Source organism: Pogona vitticeps, chromosome 3, assembly GCF_051106095.1.
Source record: "Pogona vitticeps strain Pit_001003342236 chromosome 3, PviZW2.1, whole genome shotgun sequence".
In the NCBI taxonomy this organism is placed as follows: domain Eukaryota; kingdom Metazoa; phylum Chordata; class Lepidosauria; order Squamata; family Agamidae; genus Pogona; species Pogona vitticeps.
The window spans coordinates 69,780,847-69,795,058 of NC_135785.1; the positions used below are offsets into that span (position 1 = coordinate 69,780,847).

A 14,212-nucleotide genomic window follows, 5' to 3' on the forward strand; every position below is an offset into this window, starting at 1 on the left:
TGTACAATCTACGTTTATTCAAATACAGTCACATCATCTTCGTCTGGTTGCTGCACAAGGGTGGAGGGCGGGCTTTGACTTAACTAGGGCTTTTTTTGGGGGGTATGACTTATATTACAAGCATCCTGAAAAATCGTACTAGGGCTTATTTTCAGGATAAGTCTTATTTTCAGGGAAACAGGGTAGAGGAATGCAACCAAGGTTTTCAAATTTAATGAAAACCAGGTTAAAACATGTCAGATGCCAATTTAATCATCTGTATTTCTGTTGATTAGTGACATCCCTTCTCTTGTGTGACTTAAACTTCATTTTGTTTTGTTTCATCCATAGCTATCTCTGGTGCCTGCCATTGCTTCAAAATAGCTTTCTTAAAATGGAAGTGAAGACGAAGTCAGTAATAACTAGAAGCCAACACAGATTTGTCAAGAACAAATCCAGCCAGACTAAACTGATCTCATTTTTTGTATCAGATAACCTCCCTGATAGACAGAGGGATTGCTATAGACATAGTATATCTTGACTTCAGCAAAGCTTTTGACAATGTGTCCCATGATATCCTGATTAGCACGCTAACTAGGTATGGGCTGAATAGATCAAGTGTCAGGTGGATACACAACTGGCTACAGAATGGTACTCAGAGGGTGATGATTAATGGGTCCTTCTCTAGCTGGGAGGAGATAACTAGTGGGGTAACCCAAAGCTCAGTCCTGGGCCCGGTGCTCTTCAATATTTTTATTAATGACTTGGAGAGAGAGTGCAGGGAATGGTTGTCAAATTTGTGGATGACACAAAATGAGGTGGAATCGTTGGTACCTTGGAAGACAGAAACAAAATTAAAAATTATCTTAATAGGCTGGAGCACTGGGCTGAAAACAACAGAATGAAATTCAGCAGGAAAAAGTGCAAAGTACTGTCTTTAGCAGTTGCAAAATGGGGGATACCTGGCTGAGCAATACTACAAGTGAAAAAGATCTTGGATTTATCCATAGGTCACAAGCTGAATTTGAGTCAGTAGTGTGGCATGGCTGCCAAAAAGGCTAATGCTATTTTAGACTGCATTAACAGATGTATAGTTTCCAAATCCCGTGAGGCACTAGTTCCCCTCTATTCAGCACTGGTTAGGCCTCACCTTGAGTATTGTTTTCCAGTTCTCAACACCACACTTCAAGAAGGATGCTAACAAATTGGAACAAGTTCAGAAGGGGGAAACAAGGATGATCAGGGGTCTGAAAGCCCAAGTCCTATGAGGAAAGACTGAAAGAAATGGGCATGTTTAGCTTTGAAAAAAGAAGACAGAGTAGTGTAACACTTTTCAAATACTTGAAATGCTGTCGTACAGAGGAGGGCAGGATCTGTTCTCAATCATCCCAGACAGCAGGACACGCAAGAATGGGCTCAAGTTACAGGATGCTAGCTTTCTGATGAATATCAGGAAAAACGTCTTAACTATTAGAACAGTTAGACAGTGGAACCAATTATCTTCAGAGGTGGTGAGTGCTCCAGTACTGGAGGCATTAAAGAGAAACATAGACATCCACCTGGCAGATATCCTTTGATTTGTATTCCTGCCTTGAGCAGGGGGTTGGACTTGATGGCTTTTTAGGCCCCTTCCAACTTCACTGTTTCATGACTTTATGATTTATATTACTGTTCTGATACCCCAGAATCCTGGACATCCTCCAGTTGTACTCTGATGTAGATATTAAAAAGCAGAATTAATGTTAAACAGCACAGAGTTTTGTGGGGTGCCTTGGCCAGTGGTCAGTGTTTCAAACAGAAGTGGCCTAAGACTACTACCCAGAAATGCTCCTCCAGAAAGGACCAGAACCATCCTAAAACAGTCTCACTTCAGCTAGATGTCTTAGAAGGATGGTCAGTGGTACTGAGAATTCCTGAGAGATGTAGGACAATCAGACAGAATGTGCTTACCTTTTACTAAGCATGTATTGGAATGTGTTGCTAAGATAGAGCCTATTAAGAACAGGAGGTTCTCATCTTGTCTCTCCTCACGCTGAGGGGGCATTGAGGGGTGAGAGGCAATGCTAGATGTGCTCTCTGTTGTCTTACCTGCAGTGGTGTACTGCACAATTGTGTTTGAATCTCCCCCAACTCAAGATAGACCAAACAAAGGTCAGAAACAGCCCTAGACATTGAGAGGAGAAAGCCAGTAGGCTCAAAGCACCTCTCCGCCCATTGTTCTCATAACTTTTCTGATGCAGATTTGGTGTCAGGACCATGTGTTTGTAGAGATAATAGCCAGCTCCACCTCTTCTACCTTCCAGAATATTTTCACCATTTTATAAAAGTATGTTACATAGAATTGCCAGGTGCATGTCATTTCCCATTTCTGCAAGGCATAAGATGCAAGCTCTATTCAGGCATTCAGCAGAACACATATAGGGCTAGGGTTCCCATCATAGAAACGCATTAAGCACATTGAGCCAAATGCAATGCAGAACTTGCTTCAGACTTTCATGCTCACTGTGCAAAGGTTTGTATAGTTTCTGGGTGCATTGGACATTCAGGCACAGACCTTGCGTGTATGCCCAGGTTTAGCCACCCCTGTAGCCCTAAATGTGTTCAGATGAATAGAGCTCAAAATGTCATGTCTTAAAGATATAGGAGCCCTTTGAAGATCTAGACCTAACAGCCCAAATCTTTTTTTTTTTCATTTCCAGAGCAATCAAATGTAGTCTTTGGAAAAGAAATATAACCTTCCATTGTAGCATTTTTTTGTTGAGGGAAAATGCACTGTTTAAAATATATCTGCTTGAAGCACATTGTTCAGAATGCTTTTCTCCAACTCCTTTTGCCCTTGAATTTATCAGTTCACATTCTGATATACCAGGATACCTCATTTATGAATGCGCAAGCATCAAACTCAATGCAGGCCTTCCTTCCTTCCTTCCTTCCTTCCTTCCTTCCTTCCTTCCTTCCTTCCTTCCTTCCTTCCTTCCTTCCTTCCTTCCTTCCCAAGCTGTGATATTCTAAGTCTTACAGGTATATTTATGTTGAAATAATCCTGAGCTTTCTTCTCTAGAGACCGATACCTATGTTGCCAATGGTTTCTTTATTGCATTGCAGTCAAATGGGATCTCCTACCTATCTCAATTAAATGTGATTTATTGGAGGAGAATGTCTGTCTTTAGCAGATGGGAAAAATTGCAAGCAATGCATACTTTGTGTGTGTGTGTGTGTGTGTGTGTGTGTGTGTGTGTGTGCTGTTGTTTTTTAAGTGTAAGCTGAAAAATAGCTGACATATGCTTCTTACTGTAGGAAAAGGGCAGGTTCATGCCAGGCACAGGGAATTAACTGACAAATTGTCAAGGACCTCTTAAGGATCGTTCCCTTCTCCTTATCTTAAACAAACAAATTGCTTGACTAGTTCTATGGCAAAGATAATTCAGTGTTGTAGGCAGTTGTGCAAACAGATAAAAGCTACACCCTTCTCTGCCTGCTTCCTAAAAAGAAAACGTTCTGATATGGTTTTAAAAAGGATTTCCTTTTGGCCTCTGTAGAGAACAGACAATCATTATCCAGTGGGGCTCAAGAAAAAACTGATCAATGAGTTTCTTGACTTACAGGCTCCCAGAAGTGTAATTTATTATAGCCATTACAAGATCAAGACATATCTGGAAGAACTACATTTTCAAAACAGAAATGGAGGACATGCATGAAATGTCATCAGGAGGGTGAGACAATTGAATATGGGTTTGGAATTTGCTTTAGTACAGTTAATAGGAGAATGTATCATATGAGAATATACCATTAGGAGTATGTGGAGGCAGGAGCATAAGGTTATTACGTAAATGCAAAATTGTGAAATTTCAAGAATCCTATTCCATATTCTTCATGCAGTGCTTATGATTCTCCCATGGTTCTTTTATTTAAAATAATACTTTCAGGACTGAGAAGTAATCAGTGTAATTTAGACATGAATCTAGGAGAAAGACAGAGCCTAAGAAGTTAAGTGGGACTGAAAAATCCAAATGGTAAAAATGGGAAGAGTGTATAGTATAAAAACCAGACATACAAAGCTGGAGAGAAGTAATGCGGTGAGATGGAAGAAAAGGAGAAACAAGGAGAAATAGGAGTTGAATGGGGTGATCCTTGGCACTTAGGCACAGGAGACAAAAGGTCCCTGGGCATCATAGTGCTGATCCAAATTGCTCACCCCGCCTCAGTGGTGTTACACCTTTAATGTAGGATGCCTTGAGTCCTTTTGCACTAAGTTGTTACAGATAAACTAACTTGTTTGCCTGTGGCTGAAAATACAGATATTGCCACCATAGCTGGGATTTGCTATAGGATCGTGTGAAAACTAGATTTGGACAACCTTTGGCAGATTGTCCTCAAGGAATGGTTCTTTCCACATTTAAAATATCTGAAAAATGCAGAAAATAAGCTTCATATTGGCTGATAATTGTAATATGTTTCTGTCCCAGAGAGTGTGTGTGCAAAATATGTCTCAGTTGTATGTGGTAAAGGTAAAGGTTCCCCTTGACAATTTGTCCAGTCGTGTTCGACTCTAGGGGACGGTGCTCATCCCCGTTTCCAAGCCATAGAGTCAGCATTTGTCCAAAGACAATCTTCCATGGTCACATGGCCAGTGCGACTTAGACATGGAACGCTGTTACCTTCCCACCGAGGTGGTCCCTGTTTATCTACTTGCATTTGCTGCTTTCAAACCGCTAGGTTGGCGGGAGCTGGGACAAGTGACGGGCGCTCACTCCGTCTCGTGGATTCGATCTTACGACTGCAGATCTATAGACCTTACAGCACAGAGGCTTCTGTGGTTTAACCCGCAGCGCCACCACATCCCCTCGCAGCGCCACCACGTCCCCTACTGAATGTATGTGGTAGTGGAGGTTTAATACCCTCTAGCCACCCAGAATGGGTGCATGGGGGAAGCAGTGGGGGAGCAGAAGGTTCCTTATTTCCTTTCATTAAACTGCCATAGGTTAATTATGGATTCTAATTTTTGTGCCTATGACTGTGAATACAAATATGGGCTGAAAGCTTGTTGCTTAGTGTGGTAAGCTACACTAGAACATACAGATGAGTTGACTCAAGAAATCCTCACTGGCTCAGCAGGCCTACTCTAGTGCAATTTACTGTGCCCAGCAATGGGATTTCATTGTGCCCATATCTGAAATATTGTGTACAATCTTGGTCACTGAATCTTTAAAAAAACAAAACAAAACAGGAATAGAGAACCAAGGATGTTGTGGAGAGCTAGGAAAGTTGTAGGGAAAAAGAGTGAAAACTATGAAGGGACTGGAGAAACTCACATCTGAGAAAAGGTCACTTAGCAAAACGAGCTTAAAGAGAGAGAAAAAGAAAAGGTAGGAGAAAAAGTAAGGATAGGAAAGCATCACAGGAGCGGGTAAAAGCATGCATGGTGTGGACAAATATATAGGAAGATTATTTTCTCCCTTATAATAGTACCACTTGGGATCATCAATTGAAGTGACCGGTGGGAGATCTTAGACAGATAGGAGGAGGTGCTTTAAGTGTGGGCTTAAACTGGAATCCAGTGCCACAAGATGTAGTGATGGTGGCTGCAAACATGAATATCTAAAATGATTAGATGGCTTTGTGGACGTTAGGAGCATCACTTGCTATTCTTGATAGTTAGCTGTCTATCAACTCTTGTACAAGGGGCAAGCCACTTCTGAATACCAGTTGGTGTGGAATTTGAGACAGTTGCACTCATGGTTTGTTGGCTGGCTGTCCACAGGCAACTGATTGGCCACTATGTGAGTAAAGTGATGGACTGGATCGGAGTTTCATCTGACTCACACAATTTTTCTTAGAGTGACATTTTTGGATGTTTAACATGAGGAATACAGAGTATGTGGGGGGGGGGGACACATATGGGCCCATCCAGCTGGGTGTTTGTCCTAAAAATGATTGGTCCCTCAATTTCTTAGTTCTCTTTTCCTCCTATCTAGGTGACATCAACCTTTATATTGGTATGAATAGGTACTAAGTGTGGTTTTGGGGTAATTTCCCATGGTCCCTTTATTGCCCCTCTTCAAACTCTTCTTCTCCCTTCCCCGTGTGTGTGTGTGTGTGTGTATGTGTGTGTGTGTGTGTACACACTTTCCTTTCCAGCCCCAGATCTGCCCCTTTTAATTTTTCTGTTTAGAACAATCTAGCAGCTATATTCTCTAATGCAGGGCAGGTGATTTTCTGCTAAAGCACTCCCTCACACCACTTTTATTAAAAGGTAAAGCAGTGGCACAGGGAGAGGTATAAAGAGCCATCAGCAGAGTGGAAGACAGAGACCAGGATTACTGGATGTGGGCACATTTGACAGCAGGGAAGGAAGCAGATGGGAAAAGAATGAGCTAGGAAGCTTCAGTGCTAAGTATCCTTGTCGTAGGAGGTCAACAGAAGGATCCAGGGACATACCACGATGCAAATTCTGGAAACTGATGGTATAATGGAAGCTGAAAATGCTTTTGAAACAAATGTCACACTTGGATTGGAGAGGCCCAATACATGTATAAGGCATGTACTTGAACCTAGTATTGTCAGGCTAGATTCTAATCCCAGAGCTGATACAGATTTGATTGCTGTTTTGATTGCCCACAAGAAAGAAGAACGGAAAGATAGACAAAGGAAGAAAACACCAGAAGAGAAAGTCTTGCATTATTTAGCTTCATCATGAGAAATCTTTTATTTCAGAAAGTAATGTTTGGAATTATAATGTAAAATCTATTAGAATGAAGAAGTGGAGTTTGATCAGTAAATGTGCTGGGAGAATTTACTGTTTTTTTTATGTTTAATTTATCTTGTTATATCCGTTTTAAAAACCAGGGCAACAGTTCTTGGAAACGAGAAACTTACAGGATGTAGATGGTTTTTAGCTCATATTACACTGTAAAATTCTGAGAGGAGTAAAAGCGGATGAATTCTACAGAGAGCTATTAAATGAGAGTGCTGTATTCAGTGGGTGGAGAGGAACCCACTGACCAGATTAAACTATAATGAAATTGTTCCCTGATAAGATCAACCACAGCAGTTTATTGGCAATTAAATGGCTAAGAAAGCAAGCGGCAACCAGACTTGCAAACTGTCTGTGATAGAAAGGTGCAACATGTTGTAGGATTGATGAATGCATCCTATCAAAGGATGGGTCATCCAAGTTCCCTCTTTGTTGTAACAATGTAATAAAACCTTTTCACACTCGAGACTAGTTCCATTGCCTTCTCCCTAACCTGCAGCATTATTTGCTCATGATTTCTAGGCTACAGCAAAGACTTTTAATTCCCTTCTGACTGCTGCTCAAAAGTCTGACCTTAAAAGGTAGCTTCCCCTTGGGCAAAACAGGCCCTGTGCTGGGCAGACATGAGGCACTTCAAGGGGTATGTTAGAAGTACAGTAAAAACAGAGAAGACTACTATGTTGTATTTTGCCATTGGCAGCCAAAGAAATATCTATTTTTAAAGAATAGCCATGGGCAAAGACATTTGCTATGCTCTCAAATGTGTAAAAACCAGGCATGATTATGACTATTCTTTGGCAGTGAAATCACACCAGTATTAATGGTATGGGAGTGTTAATTTTGTTATAATTCTTTACCATCAGGTATAGAAGTCTGTAAGAAAGGAGATGCCAAGCACTGCAATAAATGCAGGACCATTACTTTAATTTCTCATGCAAGAAAAGTGATGGTCAAAGTGTTGCAAGAAAGGCTTTATCTTATATGGAGTAAAAAAATGCCTGAGTGAAAAATCAAGCTGGATATTGAAAAGGAAGAGGCACTCAAGATCACATTGCAAATTTTATTTATTTATTTATTTATTTATTTATTTATTTATTTATTTATTTATTTATTTATTTATTTATTTATTTATTTATTTATTTATTTATTTATTTATTTATTTATTTATTTATTTATCATACTTGTATCCCACCCATCTAGTCTTTAACTAATATCCATTGGCTACTGGAAAGCAGTAAAGAATTTCAGAAGATCAGTCTATGTTTTATAGACTATGTAGACCAGTGGTTCTTAACCTTTGTTACTTGGATGCTTTTGAACTGCAACTCCCAGAAACCCCAGTCAGGACAGCTGGTGGTGAAGGCTTCTGGGAGTTGCAGTCCAAAACTCCTGAGTAACCCAAGGTTAAGAACCAGTGATGTAGATCATGTTAAAATATGGGTTGTTCTGAATGAAATAGGTGTGAGTCAGCACTTGGTTGTCCTGATGCATAATTTGCATTGTGGACAAGAAGCTACTGTTAGGACAGAATGTGGAGAAACAGAATGGTTTCCTGTAGCCAAAGGTGTCAGACAAGGGTGCATTTTATCCCCTTATCCATTCAGTCCGTATGCAGAACGTATCATGTGGAAAGCAGGACTGGATTCAGATGAAGGAAGAGTGAAAATGGGTGGAAAAAAACACATCTATAATTAAAGATATACAGATGACATCATCTTACTGGCAGAAAGCATCAATGACTTGAAACAACTATTAGGGAACATGAAAGAGATAAGTGCCAAAGTAGAATTGCAGCTGAAAGTTACAAAGGCAAAAATCATGACTACATAAGTGCTACGCAACTTTAATGTTGACAACAAGGAAAATGAAATAGTTAAGAGATTTTGTATACCTTGGTTTAGTCGTCAATCCAAAGGGAGATAGAAGCCAAGAAATCAGAAGGCTACTGGGACTAGGAAAAGCAGCAGTATCAAGTGCAATGATTTGTCATTGGAGACCAAAACCAAGATTGTCCACACTTACATTTTCCATCACCATGTATAGGTATGAAAGCTGGACACTAGAGAAAGCTAACAGAGGGGAAATGATTCATTTGAAATATGGTGCTGAAGGAGATCTTTGTGGATATCCTGGATTGCCAGAAAGACAAACAAGTCGATCAAATCAAGTCTGAATTATCTCTCTGGGCAAAAGCATTGAAAGTGAGGCTGCCCTACTTTGGACACATCATGAGAAGGCAGGATTCCCTGGAAAAGACAATGATGCTGGGAAAGGTGGAAGGCAGCAGGAAAAGAGGAAGACCAAATATGAGATGGGTTGACTCTTTAATCTTTTATAAGCTTGAATCTGCAAGAAATGAACAGGGTGATTAAGGACAGTACATTTTCGAGACCACTGATTCATAGGTTTGCTATGAGTCAGAGGTGACTTGACGGTGCATAACACAATAACTCAGTGGTATCTGGCTGTGGAGCCAGAGGTTGGGAGTTTAGTTCTCACTGTGCCTCCTTGACAGGGGCTGGAATTGCTGATCCGTAGGGTCCCTATGACAACTCTAAGATTGTTGTTGTTGTTTCTTTTAGTTACCTATTTTACACACACACACACACACCTCTCCAATTCTTTCCACCCTTCTCTAGACGTTGTGACTGGTTTTACAGTTCTTTGTTCTCACAGAACCATTCTGTTTGTTGATTTAATCATAGGATAGATGCTCTTGTACCTGAAAAGTCCTACAAGGGGATGATAGCAGTTCATTAATATTTAATAGTAAAGAATATGCCCCAGAGGACCTATTGGCTAAATGTGTTCCTGGGCCATAACAGGAACATGTCTGTATACCTCCCTGTCAGCTGATTGAGGGTGGCTGCTAAAGCCAAAGATCTGTGATGGCTCCCTATGGGAAGAAAGGGAATGGGCTAATCAGATGGCTGTAAATGGTATCTGATAAATTACTGACCCATCATGTCATATAGGTGAGATGAAGGTCAGTTCTTTTGTTTCTCATGAGAAGGAGAACAATCAGTAGATCGGTCATTGTAGAATAAAGGGGACTGCTCTACTCTGTGAAATGATATAACACTATAGTAGTGAGAGAATACAACTGTGTTTAGTTGCATTGCTTCTATCACATACTCAATATAAACATTTGTGTGTAACAGGATTATAAGAATGGAATTATATGTAACTTCAAATGATGGCAACTGTGAATTTAATTTGTCCTTCTATGATAGTGGTAAATTGATGTCTGATTTTTTTTATCTCTACATGGGAATCTTTAGGATGGATTAAGTCCAAATATGGTGGATGGGAAAAACTCAAAATGTATTCCATGTATCATTTGCATGCCCATAGAGTAGAAGGAAAGGCCGATTTTAATGCAGCTTGAGTACTATTGGGACCATTGAAATATCGTCTTGTTCTGTCACTGACAAAGGAATCCAATAAATGTGTGCAAGCTTAAATTATAACCTGGTTTTGTGATGCAGCTGCTGTGGACAATTTACTGCACTGTGGGGATGCAAAATAGATTCAGCAGAAATGGGGAACAGACTCCATCCCCATCCCCACAATAATTAGGGCTCGTAACTCACAGCCTCTGTGTTTGTTTGTTTTTTCTTATAAGAGGCCTTGGATTCCAGTATGCTTTCTATAATGAACTAGAGATCTCTTGGCCGCAATGGCTAAAATTTGGCCTGTTTGATGCTTTGGATTTCATAAGCTCAGAACTCCACTGAAGCGAGTCACCAAGCCTGTCAATTCTATAGGGCTTTTGGGTCCAGCTGAGCAATGGGCTTGCCGTATCTTTTTCCCTGACCAGTCCATGTGACGATGGAACCAGTCACATTAAGCCCTCTGCTTTTATCCTCCTATTTGACCAGGAGGAAAAGTTCAGAAACTTTTAATTAGGCCCAGTGTACCATGTTGGTCAGAAATAGAAATGTGGTTGTTAATAGTTACAACGAGTTTTCACAAGGCAGTTTCACAAATAACCATTCAAGGTGGTTTGCTTAAAATTATCAGTAGTTAATGTTAACCATAGTTTGTCATTCTGAATGGCTCTATAAATTGTGGCAAAACAAAACACTGGGATGAAGAATTTATGAAATCCTTCATTTTGTATCGGGGAAAGAAGCAAGAGGAACATTTGAGTGCAACTCTCACTGCAGTTTTTTCATGTTAGATTCTCCAACTCCCTCCAACTTCATCCCCAGCTGGCACACTTAGGATTGTCCATGTAGAGTGTGGCTGATGGAAGTAAGACTGACAGACTGTCCTATAGCTTCATCTTTTCCTCAGTTCATTATGCCTGATTAAAATAGTAGTTAGTAGAAGGATCTACAGTGAAAGGAGTGTTGTGTCCCAGCTGAAACTCAAGCTCTTGTGGTTCTGAAATTATTGGCCTCCCATTGTTTTCTTGCCTGAAATATGCAAATAGTACCTAAGGAGGATATACCAAAGGAATGTCTGGAGTTGGGAAATAAGCTGTCTCTGTATCTCTCTGCCTGCCTGCAGCCTGCTGGTTGGAAATGAGAGACTTTTGTTGCCAGGAGAAAAAAGACCAAGGCATGAGCAAGAGGTTGGTGAGCTAGCTGGCCTTGGAGAAACCCTGTGGGTCATAAACGGCAGGTGGACCTGAGGTCCCCTATTTCTGGGCTATAGTTTATTTTCCACTGTGTGCTTCTGTATCAAGAGATAGATAGTACCTTAAACAGATACCATTGATTCAGCAGATACATTCCAAGCCATGGTGTGATCTGGAAATGTAATTTGTTTTGTATACAAGGGGACAGAAACAGATAATCTGTTCCTACTTTTTCCTCTGTGCCTTCTCTCATTTCCTCCTGAACAATTGTGTGCCACTTGTCCTTTGTTTTCTGGATTGTGCAGAATCTCTTGAGTATTTATGCATACTCTTGTGAAGGGATTGGCAAGCTAAAGCCTGAAGGCCGCAACGAGCCCGTGGTGGCTTTTCGTCAGCCTGGTTACCTTGACAGAGTGCCACACTCATTCCTCTCACTGCCCATGGTAAGGCAAGCTGACATCAATGCCACATCACCTGCAGTTCTCTTGGTTAGCCTGTGTCATGGAATTAGAGATTCTAGTGGTCTCAAAAAAGGATACATACAGTGGGGTCTTGACTTAAGAACGGCTTGAGTTAAGAACATTTTGACTTAAGAACCGCTCTCATAGGAAAATATTGACTTGACTTACATACTTGGATTTGAGTTAAGAACTGAAAAAAACCCACGTGGGAGGCAGGGAAAGTGCAAAATGTGAACTTTCAGTTAACTGTTGGCCAGTGAAAAGGGTGCCTGTCTGCTTCCTCACTCCTCCCAGCGTTTAGAGAGTGGATTGGGAGACAGTCTTCGGACTGCCTGGTACTGTACTGCCTGGACTGTATTTTCCCTGCCTTCCCTGAACCTTTCTTGACCTAAGAAAAAAAGAAACAAAATATCCCCCTCTAGGGGCCGAAGGCAGAATAGCAGCTTCCCATTAGTTTCTATGGACGGAAAAGAGCAGATACGGATCAAATGGTTTTCAATGCATTCCTATGGGAAATGCAGATTTGACCTGAGAACTTTTTGACTTGAGAACCGCCTTCCAATACGGATTAAGTTCTCAAGTCAAGACCCCACTGTATGTCTTACAAGACGGCAGTGATAAATGTGCTGTCAGGCTGGCCTACATGCATACTGTATTTATGGGGTGGGAAGCTGAGAAGAAAGCAACTCATCTCCCCTCCTCTTAACTGAAAAAAGATTCACAATAAAGACAGGAGGAAGTGGAAACCATCTCTCTTCTCACCTGTGTGTTTCTGGGGCAGGGAGCTCAATTGTGGTTGGGATAGAAGGAGCTCTACAGGTTAATCAGCAATAAGTTAATTCAGATGCTTTGTAATGAAATACAGTGAGGAAATGGATTGTAGTGATTGATGGAACTTAGATCTAATTCATTCAGTTTCATATGTTTGACATTTCTCCACCATTGGAGAACTGTATTATTTTGTTTCCATTTTGCAAACTTTTCATTAAGGCTTTATTTTGTGGGTGAAATTAACTATTCTTTTTTGAGAACTGAATTTTAAAATGCGGGCCAATACTTTCCACTCATTAAGTAAAGTGGGCATAATGTCTCTTTCAATATTTTACGCATTGCCACGATGGTGTAGTATTTAACAAGCAAGGCTTTATGTTTATTGAAGCACCTTCTTGTTTATTTCTGTAGCATTTACAACTTGCCCTATAATTTCCATAACCAGATGTGGCCTTTGAGCTGCAAAGTACGATCATTCCAGCTCTAGTATGTAGAAGACCAATGAACATGGAGTACTCATATGTTCCATATGTTCCTGAAATACTGAGGCCTTATGCTAATTCAAGACAAATTCTAATGTGCAGCAGAATGTTGGACTGATGGAGCTATATATTTCATAACACAAACAGCTTTCCAGTCAGTTACTTTTGCATAGCAAAATGCCATTTTTGCATAAAAGACGTAGGAGGATGTTGTGACAGTATTTTTTTAGCAGTGGGAGGAATGTCTTCTGTGTCACACTGTACGAGACATGCTGTTCTAAATTGCCTAGCTTCATTCATACTGCTTTCAGCAGGATATAAAAATGCTTCCATTAATATATCTGTGCTCGTGCTAATATTCTTGACCTAAATACTTTTAAAAGGAAATAAAAGTGATTGGTGGAGAGGGGCTTAAATTCAGAGTGAGATTCATGATAAAGGACATCACTGAGAATCCTTTGATTTAAAAAATATATATTAAAAACATTTTATTACACATTTTCTTTCCCATGCTAACCTTACTCCTCAAAGAATCTTTCAAGATCTTTAATAATACTTGTTTTCTAATTTTCTCAATTCTTCTGTTCTGGTTGCACGCTGTTCTGTTTTTGTTTTGGAAAAGGCTGCAGTCCTTGCCACTTGAGTGAATGGCCTAATTTTTATTGACTTCAGTGGCCCCAAACATCATACAATTAGGTCGTCCAGTCTGTCTACTGCTTACATGAGTATAGGGTTCGGCAGAATAGCATGTTCAACAGGGGGTTGCCAATCATTAGCGTGTGCCATAAACAGAGTGTGCAGTGGAGAAATTTGAAAAGGTATGCTGTATTAGTACCTTTTTTAGACAAACAATAAATATGTTTGTTGCAATTAAAAGGCTAATGCTTCAACCTCTTTTTCCATGGCTGCAGGGAGAAATCTAGAAGTTAATGTATACTCAAGCACTGATGAGTTTTCTAGTGTTCTATCTAGCTTCTCTTCTTAGAAAATATGAGGTTCCTTTTTTTTTTGCATCACCGAGAACTGTGATTGTACCATTTAAAGACTACCAGTAATGACAATCAGATATTATGATAATAAGTTTGCCAAAGTCATGTTAATTTTGAAAGATCATAGTATCCATGGGGGGAAAACATTTTTCCATAAGAATCGGAGGTTAATACGTTAGTCTATATCTGCA

General features: G+C 40.2%; 1 protein-coding gene across 23 annotated transcripts in view; it reads left to right on the forward strand.

The window, feature by feature from the left end:
* TACC2 (transforming acidic coiled-coil containing protein 2) overlaps window positions 1-14,212 on the forward strand; it is a 219,665-nt gene that overhangs the window by 123,090 nt on the left and 82,363 nt on the right. The window contains exon 1 of one of the 23 annotated variants that reach the window (XM_078391179.1): window positions 3,497-3,692. The exons of the other annotated variants lie outside the window; for them this stretch is intronic. Within the exon in view, the coding sequence (XP_078247305.1) occupies window positions 3,661-3,692 (32 nt within the window). The 5' untranslated portion in view covers window positions 3,497-3,660. Of the gene's footprint in view, window positions 1-3,496; window positions 3,693-14,212 lie in introns of those variants that run through there. 23 annotated transcript variants of the gene reach the window in all.